The sequence below is a fragment of the Podarcis raffonei genome, chromosome 1 (assembly GCF_027172205.1).
Source record: "Podarcis raffonei isolate rPodRaf1 chromosome 1, rPodRaf1.pri, whole genome shotgun sequence".
Taxonomy (NCBI): Eukaryota; Metazoa; Chordata; class Lepidosauria; order Squamata; family Lacertidae; genus Podarcis; species Podarcis raffonei.
In genome coordinates, this window is record NC_070602.1 from 84765215 (window position 1) to 84790638 (window position 25424).

At 48.0% G+C, this 25424-nt stretch overlaps 1 protein-coding gene and 1 long non-coding RNA gene across 7 annotated transcripts in view; both read right to left on the reverse strand.

Annotated features, from left to right (window-relative positions):
• Positions 1-25424, reverse strand: part of SPEG (striated muscle enriched protein kinase) — a 102771-nt gene that overhangs the window by 45734 nt on the left and 31613 nt on the right. For 3 of the 6 annotated variants that reach the window (XM_053400974.1, XM_053401011.1, XM_053401002.1), the window contains 8 exons: positions 21249-21338; positions 19161-19335; positions 13900-15293; positions 12082-12225; positions 10780-10962; positions 6926-7134; positions 6534-6622; positions 5713-5888 (listed from right to left, as the gene is read on the reverse strand). In XM_053400974.1, the coding sequence (XP_053256949.1) occupies positions 5713-5888; positions 6534-6622; positions 6926-7134; positions 10780-10962; positions 12082-12225; positions 13900-15293; positions 19161-19335; positions 21249-21338 (2460 nt within the window). Of the gene's footprint in view, positions 1-5712; positions 5889-6533; positions 6623-6925; positions 7135-10779; positions 10963-12081; positions 12226-13899; positions 15294-18992; positions 19336-21248; positions 21339-23888; positions 24071-25424 lie in introns of those variants that run through there. The other 3 variants (XM_053400992.1, XM_053400982.1, XM_053400965.1) reach the window with 3 other exon arrangements.
• Positions 831-3800, reverse strand: LOC128419844 (uncharacterized). Its single transcript, XR_008331932.1, has 2 exons — positions 3447-3800; positions 831-1800 (listed from the first exon to the last, which is right to left on the reverse strand). It is a non-coding gene; the product is annotated as an uncharacterized LOC128419844 (long non-coding RNA).

Sequence of the window (25424 nt, forward strand, 5' to 3'; positions counted from 1 at the left end):
TACCCCATCCCTACTGTTAAGTGTCATGCAGTACTCAGATTCCTTTGGTTCAATATTCTCATAAGGATAATAATGCTAAGCTAGATTAAACTAGAAATGACTGACTTCAGTATGCTGAAACTTCACTCATTGCATTTCTGGCTATGTTCAATGTCTATTAGTTTCTTCAATTGTATAAGTATAATGAACAAAAAAACCTAGGGCTTCTGCACTCTCCCAGAGTAGCTCTGAGGCATGGCTAACTTTCTACAAGAGCTGCACAACTCTCAGGGGGTAACTAATACCATCACCTTGAGAAATAACTTTAAGCTGCTCAAGATGCAGAGGAGGAGGAAGCATATGTATCTTGCACTGCCTGTTCCTCCCCTACATCTCAAACACCCAAAGCCACGATAAATGCTGAATGGAAAAACCTGATGCAATAACTCTAGTTCTAGTGCTAAACCAGGATGCAAGACAAAGAACTAAGGAGAAGGAATAAGTTGCTTCCCCCATGGCCCAGTGTCATATTTCCTCCACACATCAGGGAACCAACGGCCTGTAAATTTTGCACACTTCAAACTACCAAGTTAAGACAAATCCGAGCAAATACTTCTGTGTGTACTGTGTTTAATACTTCAACAAAATACTACTTGAGGCTGGCAACCCGTTAACCACTGCAACCAGGAATGAGTAGCAGGGGAGAGGAAGGCAGCCATATTCAGAAGCAAATTAAATGTGAATGAAAGAATGATGGGGTGTGGAGAACACAAGAGCAGGATACTGGGGTAAGAAGGGGACGTGGGGAAGAGGGAGACAGGGGTCTGCGCTAGGAACAAACCACACAGCACTTTTACCAAACGAAACAGACTTTATTTCTTCTACAAAAAAGGGGTTCACTGTAGCCCAGCCCCTGTGAGACCTTCCCAGAGCGGGGTGGGCACAATGGTAGTAAGAGACTGCATCTCTGGCCTCCTTCATTAAAGATGCTCCATAGCCCAGCAGGCTCAAGTCTAGTGGGGTGCCATTATTTCCCTGACCCTCCTCCATCCCACACAACTCAGGGGCAAAGGTCCCTTCCCAGTGAGCTTGTGCTGTCCAGACTTCGTGCAGATAAGGACGCTGCCTTGCGTAAAGCTGAGCATGTAGTCTTCTGCCCACAGACACCTTCTTGGATTTGAGGGAAAGCAAGGCCTAGATTGGGCCTCCTCCTTCCAAAGCTGCCTCATTTTAGTGTGTGTGGTCCGTGGGTGAGCAGCACAAGGCTCTAGAGAAGCTGGCCAGGGAGCAGACAAGTTAGTGCTCTGCCCCAGGCCCCTGGAAACAGGAGTGTGCAAACAGGGGCAAGAAGACATGGACACATGGAAGAAACAGAGAGCACCACACATTGGCCACAGTTCAGGCCAGACAGAAATGGATGCTGGCACGGGGATTAAACACCATCAGCACCTAGAGGTGTAACGCCTGGGTACAGGCACAGTGCCCACCACTGAGATTATATGCCCTAGAGTGGATCACATGGAGACTCGATTGTACAGAGAGGCTTCCTGCCCACGCACTAAGGAGATGCCACAGATTGGTTCAGCTCACGCAACTAAGGGCAGCCCAGAACTACTCTCCCACCCACAGTGGCTCACTCCTCCAGCTGCAGCCAGGCCCTGTGGGTCCAGGTGAGTCTCGGCGCTGGCCATCCAGTGGGTGGGGGCAGGAGCCAAGCCTTGCCAGTCTGGTTTGTTCAGTCAACGCTGGGAGCAGAGGCAACTGCCCAAGTTGTCTGGCTAGAGCGGCCCAGGGGCCAAGCAGTACCTTAGCTCACTCCCCCTGTACAGACAAAAACACAGTCAGCAAGCAAAGGGTTAGTGTAGCATGGTGGACACAGAGGCAAAGCACAGACAAATTCACACATGCCTGGTCAAAGCAAAGGGTTTGCCTGGCAGATACACAGATGTAGACACTGTCTGGCAAAGCAAAAGAGCAAGCACAGTGCATTTACACACAGACACACACTCCCATTTGCCTGACAGTGTCCCCTTCTTCCCAAGCCAACCAGTCCAACACTGAAGCCAGGCAGAACCTATTATAGGAAGTCTCAGACTCTTCTTCCTATCTAGGTAAAACATGCCACCTGGGAACATTCTGCAGATCCAGGGATCCTAGGAACAGACCCTGCAAGTCCTGTTCACTCAGGACCTGAAAACAGCCCTGCCTCTATTTCCCTAAAAGGTGATGCAATGGGCCAATCAGAGGGATTTGCATTCAGCACAAGGAGGCAGCAAGAGAGGCTGATCAAAGTGGAAAGGGCACCTTTTAAAAGGGTATAGGGGAAAGAACCAAAAGTCCCGCCAGACTGAGGTGAGCCAATACTAGCATATACCCTCAGCTATCAATGATAGGGAAAAATACAGTGCTGGTTCCTTCCAGCCTGCTCCAGTTCCTCCCTACACAAATCCCACTCAGGCCTATATTAGGCATTATGGGGTCAGGTAACAGAAGCTGAGAAGCGAGCCTCTCCTTTTACTAGATGTAAACAGCATGGGGATAGCATCCCATTTAGGCTCACAGGCACTGTAAAGAGATGCCCATGTGGACAGGAGCTGGTTGCTCCAGTCCTACCATTAAGCAAAGTGAGGCAGCTACGTCAGGCAGGAAATGCTGGGGTGGCAACAACCCCACTACAACCATTCTGCCTGAGTCCTATCAACTAACCTGCTCTGCGCCCTGTAAAGCAGCCTGCAGCCCTCAGGTACAGTGGAGGATGTTGCCCCGGCATCAGTACTGAAGAAGTAATTTTACTGTAAGTGGTCAGATTCTGTACATGGAATGGGGAGGCACACCCTGCCTTTTGTCTCAGGCAGCAAAATGCCTTGGATTGCTCCTTCACCTGGTGGTAGTGACGATGCCTGGTGCATGCCCCATCTGCACTATACATTTAAAGCAGTATCATAACACTTAAGCCTTAGCTTCCCTAAACAAAATCCCGGGAAGTGTCATTTATTAAGGGTGCTCAGAGGTGTTACCTCTATTCCCTTCACAAAGCAACAGTTCCCAGAGTGGCTTAACAATTGAGTCCTCTTCCTGGCAAACTCTGGGAATCGTATTTCACTTGAGAGTAAGATTTTCCAAATACCTCTCAGCAACCTTGACAAACTACAGTTCCCAGGATACTCTGAGGGAAGCCATGGCTGTTTAAAGTGTTTTGAATGTATAATGCAGATGGGCCCTAGTTTCTGCTGGAAATGAACTGGAAAGAAGGTGGCACCACTGGGACCCAGTTCTGGGTACCACAGGGTGGGGGGGGGAAAGGCGGAACCAAGCCAAGAACAAAAAGGCATAGTAGGATTGAGGGGTCAGGGAGGAGTGTACTGAGAGCTGGCGGTAAAACTTGCTGCTGCTCATTGCCCCAATGATTAGCATGGAAGCCACTGGCAGAGACAGAGGCTGTTTTTATGGGAATGTGGGAGCAGTACATTGGTATACACAGCCATCAGGCCCCCTCAGTGGCTATCTCTCTCATCTCTTTCCTTTCTGAGGCTCACGGTTCCTTTCTCCAAAATTCCACAGCAGCTGCCACTGTTTCAGCTCAAGGTGGGACGGGGGAGGATTGGGAGCACACTGGCAGTTGGTGCTCAGTTGCTAAGCAACAGCTGAATGCTCTTCTTCCCATCTGGAACAGGCCTCCAAAGGGTTTCAAGGCAGTTGCGCTTGCCATGCTCAGGAGAAGGCAGCTACCTATGGAGGGCTATCCAGGAGAACGAGCCTAGCCTAGTGCAGGGACGGTCCAACTTTCCCTACCTACTTCAATACGGAACCTGTGGGCCGCATGCTGCGCCAGGGTGGGGGAGAGCGACAGGCCAAAATTTGACACCTCACCCCACAACCTCATGCTGCCTGGGCTTTGGGAAGGAGGTGCAATGCTTTGGGCAGTGTCCTAAGGCCCTTCCAGCTTCTTCTCAGAGCTGAGAAAGTGCTAACTTTCTGACCCTGTCAGAGCCCTCACACCTCCTTCCCAAAGCCCAGAGCCTTTGGGAAGGCAGTGCAAGGGCTGGAAGGGTGAGAGGGTGTCAAATGTTGCTGAGGATTGCCAAAAAACGGCCTTGTGTTGGACTGCCCTAGTGGCTAGTGGCTCAGAGCATGCCCACAGAGCTGAAGAGTAGAGAAGTGGGTGGCCCACTTAGCCCTTTCCTCTTTGTTTATTCACACACACTGTCCCCACCCACAGCTTTCCCACCCATGGGTGGGTGAAATTTTGAGTGTACAAATAAATGGAATGGAGAAGAATGAAAAAGCATCTCCTTCCTGTTGCTGCTCTTACTAGGGTGCTTTCAGATGACTGGTGCTAATTAGCATTCATTCTCATTTGTTTACAGGAAGATTAGAGTATGTTGGCTATTTAATGAACATTCATCCTGATTTGTTTGTGGGAGGTTAAATGATGTTGCATCATTTAAGCAAGTGTTACCCTTTACTATCCAGTGTGTTTTCCCATCACTTTCCTTATTGGAAAGAATCCTATCTTTTGGGGGTGTAGAGACCTCCCAACCAACTATAATTGTGCAACCTGAATTTCCCAGTATGTGACTGAATCCCACCCAAACATGGACTGGGAGCACCCCTAATCCAGCATCAAAGGCTGATCTCAATCCCAGCATCATAAGCATCCACTATCCCAAAACGAAGTATCTCATCTAGCTTGGCCCCATTCCCTCCTTCCAGGGGTCCCCAGTTCTAAGGAGGAAAGTAAAATTCCCAGGATTCTCTAATGAAAGTCATGAATAGTGACAGTCCAAAACATTTTGGTGCCTGAGGCAGGAAATCCAAATCTATTGATTAATTAATTTGTTGTTTTTTAACATTTCTTAATAGCTGCTACCAGAGGTGGCACACCTCACCCTGTCCATTCCACTTAAAATGAAAGAAAAACCAATATAAGCTTGTAGCATAGAATAATGGTTTAGTTTACTGTTGATTTTAATTAGTTCTGAATGTTTTCTAAGTACCTGTTTAACTGTCTTTTATTTATACTTTTAATGTTTTTTTTGGTCAAACAGCTTTGTGGTTTTATTACTATAAAGCTGTATGTAAGTTTTGCTAAATAAAATAAATAAATAGCCAAGTCCCCAGTTCCAATCTGCCTTTTGCTACACTACTCTGGAGGCCCTCAGCAAGCCACTATCTTCTTAACCTCAAGCCCACCTTGGCAACATGGGTATAACTACCATACAAGTCTGTAGTAAGGATTTCTGAAATGCTTTCAACACTCAAAAAGTGTTAAAGATATCCCAAGTAGTATTTATGTTCAGGAACTCATGATACCTTCTTGCTTTCAGCTGAACCTCTCTCCTCTCCTTGCCCCATTTACCATAGTAGTCCACAGAAACCTGATTGCTTGTGTCTCTCAATAATCTGGTGTTAGGCCGAAGTTCTAAACTGGAGCTCTAAATTTCTTAGACTCATGATGAAAAAAGGGCAAAATTCAGTCAAGGGCTGTCATGAATTCTAGGGGCAGGAGACAGTTACAATACAACCAGAAACAAGCAGCCATAGAGCCACAGGCTACTCGTGGGCAGAGGATTGATATAGGTCACAGGATGTTGGCGGGGGGGGGGGGGGGGAGTCAGAAGCATGCTTACATGAGTGAGTAAACCAAGGAAATAGGCATGCAAGCAGGATATTCTGGGGACAGCCCATGGCAGGCAAGCATTAATCTTCATGCTCTGTGGCTTCCAAAGGTACCTTGTACATCAAGCTTGGCCTCACACTGCTTGGTGCCATACTCATTGATGGCCTTGCAGGCATAATAGCCAGCATCAGTGCACTCCACCATGCGGATATGTAGGCAGAAAGATCCATCGTCCTCCTCCACAGCAGAAATGCGCCGCCCATACTTTATGGGATGCCTGTTCTTCAACCTAGAGGACAGAGGAGAGGGTCTGAGAAACTGCAGTGCTTGCAACTCCATCCAACTTCACAAAATGCTTCTTCTGTCATCTCATCTCACCATCCCTCCTCCACAGCAGCATGCCTCAGGAAGAGGCTACATACTTCATCTGGGTGGTCAATTCTGCATTGGCCTTCCCCCAACCTTGTTGCTACTACAAACATAGCTTTTGGTACAATATAGTCAAGGCAGTTCAAACCATAAGATCAGAGATCCCTTTTTTTTTTTTGCCATTACATCTAGGCCTATCAGTCTCAGGTCTGATTCTTGATACATTCTGGAAGGCAGAGGACCTGCTTTCTTTTTGCCATCCCACCACTTACATACAAAACAAACCATTCTCAGGTTGGATGGGTCTTGTGCCCTTTGGAAATCAAAGACCAGCCTTGTCTGTTTAATATTTTGCCAGTCTACATATCACACAGTTGTTAGTTGTGGAGTAGTGAAGGCCAGACAGGAAAAATAAAATAAACCCAACTCTCTTCTTGATGTACACAAGTACTGGTTGCCTGAGAGAGATTCTTATTTTGCAAAACTGGGAAAGCTTTGCCACCCATCTCATCCCAGGACAACATGGCTACTTGTGAAGTTATGCTGTATCATAAAACCCACTCACCAGTGCACAATGGGCTTGGGCTCTCCCTGTACCCGAATGCGCAGGACCACATCCTGCCCCTCCAGTACTTCCTGGTCACTCAGTGTCACCTGCAAGAGAGGGCATCAGGATCATGCCAACTGCAAAGGGATATGGGAAGCAAGTTCTCTTTAAGGCAGGGGGCAGGGGTAAGCAGAGTGCAGGGCAAGCTCTGCTAGGTGCAATACCTTCAACAGAGTAAAAGCTGGAATTTACTTTTGCCTCAAAGGTCTGAGCATGTCAAAAGCCCAGGGCCCCCAACCTCAATCCAAGGAAGTGCCGACTTATAACCTGAATCCTCATTCAAGTATGCAAAAGCCATAGGTTACTTTCCACTGTCATGCCCTCCTGCGCTAGTCTCACCACCTGCTCACCTCAAAGGATGGGGCAGCCTTGAAGTTGATGCCCACATGCACCGGGGGTGGGCCAATCTCAGATCGGGGTTGCACTTTCATGACAGGGTGGTGCCGCGGGGTGCCAGACTCAGGGAACTCTTCCAAGGGGCTCAGGTACTCTTCATCTGATGTGACAGGGCTGCTGAGCTCGTGATGGGGTACCAATCGGCTGTGGGACTCTGCGGGAGCTAGACAAGCAGAAGAGGGTTAGGGCATGGCTTGTGAACATCACATCGAAGCAGCAAAGCTCTCCAGCTCAAGGGGGAAAGCAGCACCAGGACATAGCCGCCCACCTAGCAGGCAGGGCTCATATACAGGGATTTTAGTTGACGGTTTAGCCACAAGCACAGGGTAAATGATATAATCAAGCTTTCTGCATGATAGCCCAGTGCACCTACAATGTATTCTAAGGGATGAGGTTTCCATTTGCTTTTAAAAAAATAGCACATACAAAAAGTAATAAAACAAATTGACCATTGGAATACATTGGTTCCTTCAAAATAGTAATAGAAATGCATTGCAGCAGGAAATGTTTGGTTGCTTATGCTATCTTTAGATACCCTTACTGGGGCATTATGGCTACCAGCTTCCTAGCAGGCTCCATCCCACTCTGCTGATGTGGGACGTAACACATTGTCAACTCTTCCTATGTGATTTTCATCATTCAAATGTTACTAGAGCAGCCCCAGATGGAAACTTGGGGAAGTGGCAAGCATATAATGTAACAGTGGACCTGGCCCTGAAACAAAAACACTCGCCCTAAGGGTGTGGATTGGTTAGAGTGTTTTCATTCTTTGCTTTCCCTGCTCCTTCTTATGTATGCAAGTTTCCAGTTTCCTGCCCCTACCTAAGCCAACTAACACCCCATTAGTTCTTTCCATCCTTCCTCTTGACTGTTCCACTATGCCCTATTTTGCAATTAGGACACTGCACTTAGCCTAGCATGAACATTGTTATCTCAAATAGACCTTTGCTGCTTCTGTGGAATGGAGCCTAGAGGCTGATTTAGAACAGAACCACACAATCAGAAACATCACATGGTATACAGCCCTCCTAGGCCTGTATCATTCAAAATGCAATTGAAGGATCACATGTTTGAATGCTATCCGTTTAATTAAATTAACTATCTTTGTAAGTAGAAAAGTAAGAGAGACTAAGTCAGAACCCTCCTTCTTCCTGACATACTTTCCACAGACATGGAGGTTGTTTTGTTTTTTTCTTTTAATGACAAACATGTGAACTTCCCTCCTCTTGCATTCTGAAGAGGTAGGACTGTACTATGTGACATTTCTGAATTACGTTTGTCTTCATAACTGAGATGGTAATATTCTTCTGCAAGGATTTTATTAATTCAGTTTTCTATGGAGAGGCTTGTATCCAAACTCACCCCCATATGACAACTATCAGTTCAAGAAAGCATGTTAGTTTTCAGAAATTCAGCAGCCATGAAGCTCACCTTGGGGAAGTCATTATCTTTCAAGTCTTACCTACTCCAAAAGGTCATTGTGAGGAGAAAGTAAAATAAAATTGGGGGGTGAGGGGAGACCATTATGTTTTCCTGAAATCCTTGCAGGAGGGGTGAGATTAAAGTGTATTAACAAATAAATAAACGTCGTAATGACCTACAATTCTTTGACTATTTTTCATGCGTGTGTGTATAATGGGGCCGTTTCAGAGAAACAGCTCTTTGTGTAAATCTGTTGTGGCAAAGTCATGAGGTGAAAAGTTTGGCACCTCAAATATGCATATATGAATCTGCACAAACAACATTTCTATTAGTGTGTAATTTGCATAGTGCATTGTTTATAATAAATAAATGTAAATAATTTGATCATCTGGGTTGTGAAACCCTTCTTGCAGTTAGGCTCTAGTCTATATTCAATCCTCTTACCCAGAAAGAGGCAGAGTAAAGAAACAGAAACAACAAGTGATTTTCCCAGTACTGCTTTAGAAGGTATCAAATCCAACACTGCCTGTAACCCTGCCAAGTCCCATGGGCATACAGGGAAGCCCACTGCTGATATATATCTATGCCACCTCCATCTGGTAAAGAAAAAGACTTTAAACAGTCATGAATCAGGCAACTCCAATCATGGGCGCCACTACTCTTTTTCTTGCTGGCAGCATCGTTCCTGGCTTGCTCTCCCTGAAAGGGGCCAAGGTGACATTAGTAGCTGGGAGAAGAGCAGGCCTTGTTGTGGGGCCAGTTAGTGGAAATAGTCTTGTGGCAATTTCTGTGGCAATGCTACCCTTCAAGCTGAGTAGGGATGGGTGGGGTGTTTACAAGAAAATCTAAAGAGACAGGATAGGTTTCTTAGCCCTTTGCACAAAATAGGAGGAAGAAGCAGAGGTGTGTTCGATCCAGACAAAAGGGTGAGTCTTTCAAAGCCTTCCATCACGCTCTGCTGCAGGCAGGGAAAGATTATCCTGTGTGGATGGGAATGGCCTGCCTTGTAGTTCCTTGCTTTCCCCTATCCCCAAAGATAAGGTAAAACACCTTAGTATAAGAGTCTCTCTCACCTCCAAGTTTCTGGGCAACAAGGTAAGAGGCCTAGAGAGAATTTGAGGCTGGCTTCCCCTTCTGCAGCCCCATTGCTTTGGGAGGTTATAGCCTAATAAATTCTCAGCCCCCAGAGGGGCACCCAAAGCAGAATCCCATTTCTTCCTAACTATAGGGCAGATGTGGTGAAGTTGGAGGGTCCTCATCCCTTCACACCATTCAGTTGTACAAACAAAGGGTTAATGGGAGCGAGAGACACTCTCCCTTCTCAGCTTCATCCATCTCTGTTCCCCTCAAAACGCCCACCTAGGAGTTGAAAAGTTGCGTTTCCTCTCCCTGCCGAGTTCCCAATTCCAAACCCACTAAAGCTGCAATCCTATGCACACTTACCTGGGTTTACGTTCCATTGAACGCAGCGGGACTTACTTCCGAGTAAACATGCATAGGATTGCAGCGCAAGAACGCAGGGAACAAACGGCGCGCCCCTCCCGAGCCTGCAATCGGCGCGGCAAAGAGGATCCTACAGCCATTTCCCGAGGTTGATCTCTCGCTCTCTCTCTCAATCCCCGCTTCTTTTCAAACACAGCGTCCGACACGGAGGAGACGAGTGGGCAAACGGATCCTCAACGGAGGCGCCAGAGGCCGGGCAGAATCCAGGAGCCTCTTCGGAACCGCCTTCCCTTGAGGAAGGCATCTGCGCTCCAGACAGACGCCGACCCCAGCCCCTCCAGGGCTCACATTTCAGATCAACAGACGGGCGACCTCATTTGCATCCTTTCGGATAATTCATTTGCACGTGCCCAGGAACGCTTGCAAACTGCAGGCGCCGCTGACACGGGTTTCCCTGCGGAGTTTGTGGTCCGGAACACGGAGCAGGAATCGGAGTCGGTCCGCCAGCCAGCTCGACCTCCCCCGCCGCCACCTTGTGGGGTTGGTGCTGAGAGCCCAGCAGTCCAGGCCGTCTCTCCCTTCTTACCCGCATTCAAGACTGCTACTGGCTGTTTGTCAGCCAGGCTGGCCTAAACCAAGCCTTGTAGGGTAAAGGCAGCCTCATCTCTCTTTCAGCAGTAGCAGCGGCAGCAGCCTGAGGCACCACAAGGTTGACAGAAAAAGACCTAGCCTAGGATGCTAACTAAGCCCCAAGGCAGGAAACTGCTTCTCCCCAAACTTGGCCCGGGAAGGAATATGACTCTACAACCCTCCCTTGGCCTTCAGGGATTCGGCTGGTCCTCTCTGGGCTGCCTCCACTGCGTTCATCACACACTTATAATAATATAATAATAATTTGTTATTTGTACCCCACCCATCTGGCTGGCTTTCCCCGGCCACTTACCTGGCCGCACAGTCAAGATGGCACTGCAGCAGGCCTCGCCCACTTCATTGGTGGCACAAACTGTGTAGAGGCCGGCATCAGCCGCACGGGCACTCCTGACCAGCAGGGTGTGGCGTTCTCCCTCTGCTTTGATAGGGCGAGTGGTGCTGCTCCGAAAGGGGACGCCATCCTTTCGCCATGACACTGTGGGGAAGGGGCAAGTGGGTAGGAGATCAGAGCACGTGGGGACATCTCACTTCTGTACATACAGCACCTCCCCCCATACATGGCACTTTCCACTTTATCCACTGACTGCTGGAACTGTGTCCTTTTCAGAGAGGAGGGGTGAGGAACCTTTTGCAACCTGAGAGCCACATTCCCTTCTGAGCAACCTTCCGGAGGCCACATGGCAGTGGTGGGCAGGGCCACAGCCAAACAAATGTATCTCCCCCACTTTGTACAGTAGGCTAGTTTCTACATACATTCACACTCCCCTCTCTGGCCTCCATCTAGATAAGAAGCATGATCAGAATTCAAGGACACATTTCAGCCAGGCAAAAACACTTGAAGAGGGTATGCAGCAGGGCCCCTGAGGGTAATTGCCCTGGGACGGTGGTTATTTCCCCTGGGTTATTTCCCAGCCCTAAGACAGGACTACAGTTTGGCAGCACCACAGGTGTTACTGCTGGAAAACTGCATCACAGTAAAAGTTATCAACTTTTGAAATAGAACATTCTGGTGCAGGGGTAAGGGTTGAATTATTTGCATGAAAGCAGAGCTGGTGGTGAAGCCCAAACACCTGGTAGGCGAAGGGAGGGAAAGTCTAGCAGGATTGTTGCCTGCCTATCAAAGGATTGCAGCTAAAAATAAAATAGCATTGCCCTTTGTTTTTCTTGCAACAAAAGCAAAAAACCTGGTTAGGCCAACCCCCCCCCATTCTAGTTAATTGCAACATTACTTGCCAGTCACATTACTTGGTACTATTGGGCAGCTGGAATTGCAACCATGTCTCTCCCCCAGCCTTGTGTTTTTCCTCCTAGTGTTGCCACCAGGACCACATGGCTCTGGACCATATTCAAAGCAGAATCCTTACTGATGTGAGCTTGGCAACATACACAAAACCAAATAGAACCAATGATCCCTAGAGATCTGTGGAATGAAGACACCTGTGTTATCCAAGAGACAACAGCAAAGGTAGAGTAGATGGCCCCCATCCATCTCCTGGCCCCTCTCACTCTGACTTGCACTGGGCACCCCACAGGTTTGCCTATGCATGCTCATCCTCACTCATCCCACACTCTTCCTGGTACTCCATGCACTTGCCTTCTGGGGAAGGGTTGCCTGTGATGATGCATTTGAACAGCACTTCTGTTCCAGCTACGACCGTTACATCCTGGATAGGGATCTCAAAGATGGGGCGTTCCAGTGGGTCCTCACCCGCCGAGATGTAGGAATCATCAGAAGATTCTGTGCAGAGAGAGGGAGAAAGAGCAGCTGCAAAAGAGGTGGTGTGGAGGAGGGGGAAAGGTCCACAACTTGCATGGATATAAAACTCTGCACTGCCTTCTGGGAAGGAATGTGTTTAAATCTTAGCTCTCTTTTTCACATGCACTGGTTCTGTTATGCCCCGAGAGAGTGAGAGCCCTTTTATGTGCTGATGATTACAGTTTGCTCAAAATCCTTAATCTCCCCAAGTCTCTCTCTCGCACAGTGTGGATTCTTGATCTATTGCTACCTAGCTGAGTCCAAAGGATTAGAGGAGCCTCCTGAGTGGCACAGTTCACTCTGCCTTGACGCAGATAGCCACCTTCACAGGTCTCTAAGAATAACTAAAGAGGATGAGCTTCATTTCACTTGTTTAGAGAGGGGGGAAATTTAGAACCCTCATAAAACTACTGTTACAGCTCAATGCATTCAAAGCTGACACTAGTCATAAATGTGTCTAAATTTATGATCACTTATTGAGTCAGGCTACCTGGGAAGGAAGTTGGAGGACTTATTTTTCTGTCAGTAATTTGGTAGACCCAGTACAGCAGCCCCTTGGTACATACACTACTTCTGTGCATTCAAGATGTGTGCATTTCTCAGCCTCACTTCCAGTCTGTAAAATGGGGATACTAAGGCCAGCCTACTTACCTTACAAGGCAGTAGCAAGAATGCATGAGGAATGTACCTAAATGCTAAGCAAATGAACAAAACCTGCACTAGTCCAAAGAGCATGTATTTCCATTCTTGACTCCGAAGCACTGAAAATCCTGTCACAAAACCTGTGTTAGCCATTAGGAGACTACAGTTCTCTGTAACGTACACATAACCACAGTGAACTGTGAACCAATTAACTGTTGTACATGTAGCACCATGTCTTGTATCTGCCAGCTACTTGGAGGCCCTGATGAAGTTGCCACACTCACTCGGCTGCCTCAGAAACTGGATCTCAAGTTCATGCTCCTCTTTCCAACTCCCATTGATCAGAGGCTGTCCCTTTGTTTTATGGAAAGGAACAAAAAGGACAGAGGGCCAAGGATAGTGAGGAGGGGTTTATCCACACTTAGCTTTTGCCCCACTTTTTCCAGGCACAGATCTGGGCTTAAAAGCTCCATGTCCAACCATTTGTTTGCATTTGCTCCAGAGCTTTCCCTGCAAAAACCTGCTCTTCCCCACACCCTGTGCCAGGTGTGGAAACCCTTTGGTCCTTCAGATGTTTCTGTACTACAATTCCCATCTTCCCCATGCTTGCTGGGGCTGATGGGAGTTGTAGTTCAGCAACATCTGGAGGTCCAAAGGATCCCCACACCTGCCCTACGCTAAGCTAATGCACCAATGACTCTTCCAGGCAAGGCCTGACTGAGATTACATCCCAGATGCTGATGACATGGGCAGAAATGTGAGAAGCAGTCAGAACAGATAAGGACAAGCCAAGACTGAGCACTTACCAACCCTCTCGAGGAGCTCATACAATCCCAGGCATGCATGATGCTCTGGCCTGAATCCTAAGGGTCTTGCCTACAGTGGAGGAAAGGACATTACAGGCCTCTCCATTTCTGTGGGAAGTTGGGTGGAGTTCTCCCCTCGGCATACAGCACAGCCTAGCTTGCCAGCTTCCTCCCCAAGGAGACAGCAGCACTTGCCCTGATTCCATACCTGATTCAGGCGACGTTCGCCGCGTCCGGCGCCCTTTGCCTCTGCTCCGAGTGCTCTTCCCTTCCTGAGGCTGTAATGCGTTGTCCTTTTTCTCTGCCACTTTCCCAGTCTTTCTTTCCAACTCTCTGCTTGCACTGTGGGTCCCTGCCCTGCTTCTATCTGCTCCTGGTTCCGTCTTGGCCCAGGGCAGGGAATGTCCGTTCTGACCAGATTCCCGTTTCCGGGCATGCGAGGCTGCACTTGGACCCTTGGGCTCATGGCTCCCTTTCGCTGCGTTCACAGACCCTCCATCCATGCAGTCATTGCTCTCTGGATGCCCAGCCTGCAGGAGGTCTCTCCTTCCCAAGGGGGCTGCCAGAGTCAGCGGGCACTGCTCCACCTTCCTCCGCAGATCCTGCCCATTCAGATCGCTTTCCTTCTGACCCCTGCTGGGCTCTGCTACCTGCTCAGCTGTGGCCACGCTCCTCGCCAGAGGCTTTTGCATCCCCTTGGTCTCGTCTCGGGGCCCCACCAGGACCACGCTGGACAACACCAGCTGCTGCACACCGTGGGCATTCTCTGCCAGCGGCAAAGCCTTAAGGGGCTTGAGTTTCCGTGGTGGCGGGACCCTGGGAGCAGATGGCTCGGCGGAGGAACGTGGCGATGGTGACCTGAAGAGCTCTTGCGACCGCCGCAGCTGCTGCTGAGACACGGTGCGCTTGATGCGGCCCAGCTCCTCCGTGAACTTGTGCTCCATGTCGTGCACACGGCTGGAGAAGCGACCGCGCTCATCCAAGGAGGCTGCCTTCTGGTGGAAGGCCCGGCGCCGGAACGCCACGCCGCCCAGCTCGGAGCGGGTGTCCTCTTGCAGGTCCTCGTGGGAGACGGCCGAGAGGAAGGGGCTGGCATCGTCAAAGCCGGGCTGGTCGAAAGAGCGCGTCTTGCGTAGCGGCAGCCACGTGTGCCCCGCAAAAGGGTTCTCGTTCTGCTCCAGGCTTTTGCGTCGCTCCTCAAAGAACTTCAGCTTGTCAAAGATCTTGGAGCCCGTCCGCGGCAGCTTGGGCGATGGGCGGAGGACGGAGACGCGGCTGGAGGCCTCGCTCAGGGGCGTCTGGGGCCGGGACTCTCCTGTGCAAGCCTGAGAGTAGCCAGATGACTTGGGGCGCTTCAGCTTCTCGTCCAGTTCCTCGGATGCCGTATCTTGGAACTCGGGGGGCATCAGCAGCTTCCTGCGGGGAGCCACGGGTGGGGTGGGGCCACGTCCAGCCCCAGGCGGCTGGACGGGGCACTGCCCTGCTCTGGGGGACACTGGGCGCTGGAGAGGAGGCTTCTGTGCTGGTGGGTGGAGGGTATCTGTGCTGGTTTTGCTGCTGCTGTTGGCATCATCTCTCCGGTACCCACCATGGGGGAGGTTGCTGCAGTTGGAAGGCAAGACATGGCATAGTTTGCTAAGGCAGGAAAACTCAAAAGGTGGTGAGCGGCAAGGGAGCAGGTGCCTATGCTGATGTCTTATTGATGTTTTGAATGCTGATTTACGGAACTTTTGTTGATTTTATCCTTATATGTGCTGATTTTATCCTTTTGTTGATTTTATCCTCCTACTCCGTCTTGCTACGTTTTTATGAAAGTGTGGGTTATACATTAATAAATAAATAAATTAATTAATTAATATGGAGAACCAGTGCTCTTTTTCTAGAAAAATAGATGCTGGTACTAACCATGAAGTTGTTACCGTAAGTGCCTCACAACAAAAGGGGTGCAGGTACTGTGTACCCTTGAGTACCCCCTGGATAAAAAAGCACATGGCCAACCCCTCCTAATGGCAGACCTGGGTTTAAATTACCCATGGAAGAGAGAGGTGAGGCAATGAGAAGGAGGAACAGTCGTGTACTTCTGTCCTTAGATGAAGATGTGTGTGCATGTGTACAGAGGAGGGTGTGTGTGTTTGTTTTTGCCTTCTCCAGCAGTGTGTGGCTTGGCTTACTATCTGAATCTCCTCAAGCTGTTTGCCCCACCTAGACCTTTCTACAGTGCCCCTGCTCTGTGCTGTGGCATACTGTGGTCCGGATTGCATTGCGATGGGTCTTGCCTCATAAAAATGTGGGAATTTTTTAAATGTTTGATGTCTTACTTGTGTTTTAATTTGTTGGAAGCTGCCCAGAGTGGCTGGGGGGCAACCCAGTCAGACGGGTGGCATATATATAAATAAATCATCATCATATTTGATTCCAAGACTGGTCAGATGGGTGAACTGGGATTCTCCACCAAAAGTCCAGGGAAAATACCCACTGTTCCTGGCAATATCCAACTCTTTGTCTTATCTGCTGAATGAGCCATGCCAGATGCTGCACTAGGGCAAAGGAAGAGACTGGGGGGGAGTTCATCGGGCTGTGCATCAGTGGTAGATGATTATAGGCTGGCCTGGCTTGAGGAAGCAGGGGAAGACAAGGGGAGGCCCTGGTGCAGCCAGAAATGCAACAGAAGGCAGAGGATAGGGGAATAGAGAGCTGCATCCTGTACACAGACATGCTGTTTCCCACAGGTACAAACACTAATTCATGTGTACATATGAACAGATACATACTTGGCACACATACATTAATTCCAAGGCCAACTCAGTTCCTTACAACAAATGGGCATGCGTGTCCAGCTGCATGCACACACGCACACAGTGAGAATTATGCAAGTGTATACTTAGTTAGCTACCATAGCCGGAGGATGATAAGCGTGAGGATAAAGTTGGGAAAGCAAACTCAGGAGGAAAGAAGAGGGAGATGAGGGAGTCTCAAGTGACCTAACGTAGCTCTGCACCCACCCTTCTCACTGCCTCTGCAGTTAACATGGAGTGTGCTGCCATTTTCACAGCATGACGGGTTTCAGCTTTCGCTTTTAAGAAAAACCGCTGGTATCCAGTTTCCCATTATTACAAGGGGGAAATAATAAAAATGTGTGGGCAGTGCCTGCTAATGGCTCAGAAACTGAAATGGATCTATATATGGTATGAGGAAGAGATTTGGCACTCGACACCGCTTATCATCTCTCCCTGTTTGCCTCCCTGCATCGCTACATTTCTAGAATAAAAGGGGTTCTTAACGGGGGGTTTTAAAATATGTGTGTGTGTTGAATTTAACAAAAGTCGCATTAGTGTAGCCAAAAGCACCACTACCAAAGAGATAATCACATCACCATCCTTACATCATTTGTTGGGTTCTTAATTACCATTCCCTTAATCACCAGCAACCAGTCTCACTTTCACGTCATGGAAGCTTTCTTTTAAAAATAGTAGCATTCCTTGCCAGATATCAGGGCTGGGGGGCCTGTGGCCCTCCAGATGATGCTGGACTACAAATTCCATCATCTCTGAACATCAGGCTATGATGGGATGGGGCTAACGTAGCTGAGGCAGTGCATAACAAATTACATATTATATTCCTTGGCTTCCTGACAAAAAGTTTCTCCTGGTTTCTAATTAAGTTTTGCCTAGTTTCTAACTTGTGACTTCACACTGATCGGAGTGGGGAGGAGGGGAAACAACCCCAAAATCCCTGCTTTAATCCTTATGGATGAGGGCAACTACCTACCTCTGATTGTGCTTCCGTATTCTATAGTTTCTCCAGATTTGCCTGCCTGAAGTTGTTTAATAATCATAGAATCATAGAGTTGGAAAGGATCCTGAGGGTCATCTAGTCCAACCCCCTGCAATGAAGGAATCCTGCCCACAGCCGTCCCTGGGAGGTCTTGAGCCCCCGATCTTCTGGTTAACAGTCAGATGCACTGACCTCAGGAATAGGGGAATATAAGAACATATGAAGACCCCAGCTGGGTCAGACCAATGGCCTATCTAGTCCAGCATTCTGTCTCCACAGTAGCCAGCTAGAGAAAAAAAATCTTTGTATCCACTTACTCTACACCATGCATAATTATATATTCCTGAATGATGCGCTCCCTTTACTTTACTTGTCTAAACTAAAATCCCCAAACACGGATGATGGCATCGAAACCCTGCTATTTCTCCCCATTAATCTAGGCCTTGGTGGGAACAGTATAGGCCCCTGTCTATATGACAATCCCAGCCTCTTGTGACTGTCTCCACCTTTACCTATACCAAGCCAGCTATGGGGGTCTCGTCTCTGTGTGGGTGAAATCAAACATTCAGATGAAACGGCAATTTCCCATCCAATGGTCCTGTCTCGGTTTGGCTAATTTACATAAGATGCAATCAAGCCTCAGTAGAGCACTTTTATGTCCCACTAATCTCAAAAGGATTCGTTTTAAGCAGGTGCTTAATCTTCCCTTGAAGTAAATGGAACTCAGAAGTGCTTAATATTAGCTCAGTTGCACCCATAAGTTATAAATTTGGATTTGGGTTATCCAGGATTCGGAGGGCTTAAATGACTCGCTTGGTCATGGCAATTTCTTTGCTAGCCCATACCAGGACTGGTATTCCTTTTGAAATGAAAGGTGATATAGGCATTATTTTAATAACAATTTAAATAATATTGCGATGTGTCAGAAGAGTGAGTGCAGCCCACTGTGCTTGGATTGTTGTTTTTTTAAGTGCCACAATTGATGCCCCAATTAAATGGGCATCTCTCAGAGTTTGATGTTAGAGGGCCCAGTACTGATGCCATTGGCTTTATGTGAAACAGGGTCAGCTCCAGGCCAAAGGAAAACAGCAAACTCTGGGGAGGGAAGGAGCTATGGAGACTCTGTTCTCTATGCTGATTGGGGAGTGGGAAGCCTGGGACAGCAGCGGATACCTACCTATGCAGCCCATTGTCCTCATAGCAACATTTTAGGAGAGTGAAGGCAGGAGGTGATGGGGAAGGGGAAGATACTGCAGCAGAGGAAGCAGTAGGATAGGCAATGGCAGTATAGTGTGGGTGGCTTCAGAGGGTATAGAGAGTGCAGTGGGGGCTGTGGATGGAGGGTGCCATGACATCAGGGATCGGGACTGTGATGATGGGGCTCGGGAAAGTTTCAGTGGTGCCTCGGAATCAATGACTTAAGAGGTTGAGGGTTCAGCAAGGGATTATGACTGGAGAGTAGGGGGGAAGAGATGGTCCCAGCATAATGGCCCTTGCACCCCACTCCACGGCCCCATGGCTACTTACACGTGCAAGGAGAGGGCACGGCCCCGGTACAGGCTGAAGGCACTGCCGTAGGGGTCGCTCCCCAGAGACAGGCTGTCCTCGGACCCCGGGGCCACGCCAATCAGCTCCGCCCGTGATGCCCGCACCAGCGGCTCCACCCCCAGGTGCCGGGCCTCGGCAGGTGCTTGCCTTGGAATGCTGGGGTGCAGGTAGGGTCCCCTCACCGTGGGGCCAGCCTCTGGGTCCTTCTCCAACACCGTGGTTTGGCTCCCTGACCAGTTGGAGTGCTCATCTGTCTGGGACAGGCCTGGCACTGAGGTCGGCGTGGTCTTCATGGAGGCATCCACCAGCGTGTCCGACTCCCCTGCAAGGAAAGACAGACATGGACTGATCGAGGGGGCTGGGAGCCCCCCATCTCCCTTGCATCAGATCGGGGCCTGGTAACCCGAGATTCTATCGATATTGTTTAATTTAGGAGGCTGTAAAGTATCAGTTTCTTGGAGCGTGCAGTGCCACTGCATATATCATGGGTTAGCGTCAGGTCGTGTTCTTGAGGGCTAAGAATAAGCATTTTTCTCTCAGCTGGAAAGGACAAAGAAGAGGGGCAAAGAAGGAAAAGAAGACAAGGCCAGGTTGGTCACTTAATAACTCAACTCAGCCACCAAGAGGATGCGGCCAGAGTGAAGGCAAACACAATTATGCAACACACAAGTTCAGGCATTTGCAGTGAAGGAAGGAGAGACGAACAATTTCTTATTGCAATGATATAAATGAATATTCATGTAGCTCTTTTAACATGCACAGTGCATTGCAATCATTGACTTGTTTATCCTGCTTTGCAAGGTAGATCATTGTTCCCCCAACTTTTTAGAGACTACCTTACCCAAGACTACCTACTGAAGGAAGAGTAGAGATGGAAGGCCAGAACCGCAGTGCCCTGTGCCAGGCACTGAAGACAAGTTCATTGGGGATAAAGTTGCCCAAACTGAAAATGGGAGCTTATGCCTTGTGTTGTTGACCCCGGAACCACCCAAAAAGAGGTACCGGGATGATCAAAACAATGGGAAACCTCTTTTGTGATGGAAAACTCGGACCTGTTTTTTTGTTCAGTAAAAAGAATGTGAGAGAATAGGACTGCATTTTTTTTAAAGAGACTCTTCAAGAGGAAAGAACGATTTAAACTAAAGGAGATTGTGGAAAGGCAAATAGGTGACTAAAAGTTGCCCAATGAAAAACTGAGGTTGGAAAGCCAAAGAAGGTTGCTAACAGTGAAAAGTGCATGGGGAATAATCTCATACATTTACTCAAAAGAATGAATGGAAACTATTCACCTGCTTAAGTGGGTGCTCTCAGGGAAATAAACCTGACTCCCCACACTGCTGACTTCTGAGAATCCAGCTTGCTCCTATCTGCATAAACATGTGCACAGCTCCATCCTGAATTCTGTTTCTTTGTCACCCAGGAGTGTGACTGGCTTTTTTATACAGTATAATGTTATGCAGAACGATAGATATATATATGCCCATCGACACTTAAACGCTGCTCATTAAAGATTCCAAGTGTTGCTCAATTCAGAATACAGCCCCCATTAAGCACAATTTGCTAACTGGGATGCACGATCAACCAAGGGCTCTATCTCCCCCTGCCCCATTTGCCTAGTCATTCTGTGGAAGGTGCATGAGCACCGTCTGAAGTGACCAGGAACTGAAGGAACCTAGTATGAGGAGGCTATAGTTAAAGCCTGCGATTTTTCAGTTTTATTTCTGTGGAATCTAATGACCTTTATGCTTTGCTGAGTCCTCCTCTGATATAAAGTTGCCCTCTTTATTAAATTAATGTTCTGCGTCGGTTAATATGTGCCCTTCTTCCAGGAAAAGGTGATGTTAGGTTGGCTATGTCTCCAGGGAGCAGTAATTCTCATGCTCCAATGGTAGCTGCCTGCAAAAAGGAACCCTGAAGGAGAGTTAAACTCTTTGGCCAACGATCCAAAAAAGCTGGACACTCAGGGACAGAAGACGCCCCTGCTCATAGGATTCATGGTGAACAAATCACGGGGGGGGGGGGCTATTTGTGTTGGCATGGTATATGTGACATACCACTCTTGCCTCAGAAAGGGCCAGGCAGCAGGGAGGTTACGGTCTCAGGATTGTGAGGGGATTTGGGGGCAGAATTGCTGGGGCACCAGCAGCAACATCTTTGGTTTGAAATATAGTTCCATGCCCATTCTGCTCAGAATGCTTGCCAAACCTCTCCATTCACCTGCCTTCTTCTCCTCACCTGTCGGGGAGCTATAGGTGGTCTCATCTTGGAGCTGGCTGCGTTGGGTCACCTGTGTGCTGCTGGCATCATCTTCTCCCGTCTCCGAGTCTGAAGCAAGAGAAAGGACAAGGTGAGAGGAGGACCTTGATCGACAGGTCAGTCCACACCTTCGCCTTGGGTGCTTGTACCCATCCATCAAAACTGTATGGCAGAGTCACAAACAGATCCTGCACGACTCAGAAGTCCCAAGTAAGATCTTGAAAATTCAGCTCTCAGTAAAGGGGTGGCCGGATTGTGACAAAATTGACTCTTTTATTGGTGTTATGAAGAGAAGGTACAATATAAAAATTGAATTGCATAAAATAATTACTCATTATTGGAAATAATTGTCTATATTTTTGGTGATTCTTTTTTCATAAGTGTTTACTAAAGTATGGGGGGCACAGAGGAAAAACATACAAAATAGTATCAGATGTGCTGCTCCAGCAGAGATGCTCTTAAACCTCCGTCAATGCCCAGTTTTAGAGAATCCTGAAGCAGAGCTCTGTTATGCTCACAGTTTTATTGTTGTAGCATTGGAAAAGCATTGAACAATATTTGTTTTAGGGTTGTATTTGTGGCATTCTAGGTCATTTTATACATTAGTATGGTTTTATTTTGGGCTAAGGCTTATCACGGATCATTTTGAATGCTCTGAATGTAATGAAAGACATGATGGCTGGTCACTAAATACAATGAAATGAATCTGATTCTAAGAAGCATTCTCTTTGTGGAGTTTCCATTTTCTTTCAGGGCTCCCCTAATTTGCAATATGCCCAACAGCAATGACCTGGAGTCTACCATTCTCAGGGAAAGGCATCAAATGGCAAACTGTGTTGACTCAGCCATGTGCAAGAACATATGCAGATTATCCAGGGCCCTGCACAACCAGTGGCATCCTTGCAGTGCAGGTTTCAACTCTCAATAATTTGCCACCCTCTCAGGATCTAGATACTCAGGGCTGCCATAGTGCCTAGAGGAAAACAAATACCAAAGCTGCAAGTAAGGAAGCCTGGAAGGCCCATTCCTTCTCCCTTGAAAAGAGCCCAAGGGAGGAGGTGATTTGTATCTCTGTGATTCTACCTCTGCGGAATTCCAGAACTTTGTCTGCTAGGTAAACAAGGGCCCTGAACATTGGAAGAGGCAAGTGGAACGGGGGGGGGGGGCGGTCCCCTCCCTTTCTTATTGCATTTCCTTAGATGCAAATTACTGCCTCAGAAGCCACACTTTGCAAGGGAAAATGGGCTTTCATGGCAAAACTTCATATTATAGACATATTTTCTCTTTTAAAAAATGAAAGTCAGGCTGCAATCTGGATCAGAAGACCTGTGGGTGGGAAGGAGGTGCTTTTTCCTGGCAGCCATTTTTCTGCTTATAATTGCCTTTCCCCTCCCCCTGCTGCTTTCCTCTCCACAGGGAGAAAGATATGGGAGGGGGGCTGTATCTTCTTCCCTGCAGGTGGAAAGAGGAGTTTAATGGGAACTAATCTGAGTGGGAAAACACGCTGGTGGGAATACCTTAAGCCTTCCCAAGCCACCATTCCTTTACGCCCAATTACAGCCTCCTGAAATTGCTTTTTAAATATATATATATATATATATCTGAAAAAGTTACATGCCACTACATATTAACATGTAGGTTATCATTCTGCCCCCCTTGGTTCAACAGCAACCTCAGAGAGATTCCATGGAAGCATGACAGATTGCTCCCAAGTACAGCCTGGATTGCACATCCCCAAAGAAGGACTGGCTAAAAATATACATAAATTAGTAAGTCTTTGGAGTCAAATACTGAGACCCCAGGAGTCTGCCCCTCTTGGGCATGGGGGCTCCTCCATAAAAAAAGGAAAGGAAAGGGAGAGAGGGGGAGAGAGAGAGAGAGAGAGAGAGAGAGAGAGACAGAGACAGAAAGAAGCTCATTTTTCTGGCAGCTGCAGCTCTCCGTAGGAGCCTTTACCCCACAGCTAAGAAAACCACAGGGAGAGTCATGAGTGACGCTTGACAGATCAGTGTGGCAGCAAATCGACTGGCAGGTTGAAGAAAGGCCAACAACACAGCCATGCCAGGTGAATGGAAGTCAAACAAAAAAATTGGGCCTTTGAGAGCCCTGCTCCTTTTGGGGGAGGACTTGAAGTGCTGGTGCGTGTGTGAGATTTATTTTATTTTTATTTTAGCAGAATAATAGCTGGAAGGGAATGTGTCAAGCTGCTCCCACAACTGTACCTCCTCAAAGTCTGCTTTCTGTTAAAAAGAGAGAATGTTGGGGGCAGGAGGGGATCCATGTACAGCCTTGCATATCCATCTCCATGGGAAATCGAGTCAGCCCATAATAGCAAGATTCTCAGGGAGAGGCAGAGAGAACCTTCCGCCATGTACTAGTAGCGCAGGGAAGGGCTGGCAGCAGCGTGTGAAGGGAAGATGCTCAGGCCAGTCATACAGAGAAGCAAAAGGATGCCCACCAAATTCTGCTAGAATAGGATGAGCCCCGCAAAGGAAGAGAGCAGAAGCAGCAGCAGGATGAAGACAAGGCATGGAGAGAGCCAGGAGGGTAGGCTGGGAGGGGGTGTGGGATGAGACGCAGCTTGGGAAGAGAAAAGCATGAGGCAGCACAATTTCCTACCGTAACTTTGCTTTCTGCAGGAGCGGAAAACTTCGCTTCCATAGGGGCAGCAAGAAAGAGAGACACACGTCAACAAAGCGTTACCGCCCAAATCAGCCCAGGCCCTCAAATATTCCAACATGTCATGGAAGGGGGGATTTATAGCCTCTGGCCCATGAAACCCATTGAAATTTGGGAGAATACAAGTGGACAAGAAGGCAAGGCATACGGACATAACCTAAATGGTAGAAGGTGCCGCTCTGCCATTGAAACTCATAAGGACCTGCCTGGGGAGTGAAATCTAGCAGGGAACTAAATTAAAAACTTGGGCTGGGGTGGGTGGGGTTGCAACAGCCATTTCTCTAATAATCCCCACGTGTTTCAAGACCCGGGTTCAAAACGCCCAGCACCAGTAATATCTTCTCCACTCCCCCAAGCCACGACCCTCTCATTCCCTTTCCCCCAAGCTGCAGCCTCCACCTATGTCACAGCAACTGAAATGCCAGATGATGAAAGGAAACCTTGCTGGGTGGCAACAAAAGCCCCCTATTATGTGACTATGCAGAGCTTAACTTGCAGGATCAGATCAAGATCCACCTACTCCAGCATTTATGGTTCCCAAATGGTAGCTAACCACAAATCCCCCCCCCCTTCCACCAGCCACCCCCAGCAAACTCACAATCAGGACATTAACTTGAGGGCCAACTTCTGTATTTTGTCCCTAGCATCTGGTAATAAAAGATACACTGCCTCTGAACAAGCACATTTTATATTTAGTTACTATAGTTAATGGCAACAGATAGGCCTACCCTCTCTGAATTTATGGAATGCATCTTAAAGCCACCTAAGCTACGGACCAGCACTATGTACCATCCTAGGGAATTCTATATGGACATCATCTTGCCTGTCCTAAATATATTACCAATGGGTGGCATCAAGTTTCCAGCTTCAGAACAATGCAGGCGATTAAACCAACTTCAAACTTTGGTTTAATATCCTGACTTGTTCCAAAGCTGGTAACCATTGTTTCCTGGTTTGGACAAAATAGGAAACAATGCTTTAAGTAGCGAGCTTGTTTGCTCAAACATAAAGGGACAGGCCAAGAGGCTGTGTGTGTGAGCAAGAGATAGGATTCAGCTGAGACAAGGTAATCCAAATGTCATAAATGTCATAAATGTGATTCTGCACAAAGCAATTCAACCTGTCTGAAATATCTGTCTTTTGGTCCTTCTTTATATAAAACACACACAACATGCCACCGTATCACAGTGCACAGCTTCCCTTTGGATCCCCCCTTTTGGCAATGTTGCCTCCTTATTCTGAAAAGGGCAGGGCTTCTATCCCTTGTAGAGATCTGAGACAGGTCAACTTTGCGAAGGTGTAGTTTCTCCCATCATTGCAACCTTGTAGGAGAAACTATACATGTAAAATGTCACTTGTTAACGGAACAGAAACCTTTGCCTTTGTAGAATATGTACGGCTCCCAAGGTCTACAAACTGAGCTCTAACTTCTATCAGCTAAGCTCCTCGCACCCCCGCAATCTACCTCCCAAAGTG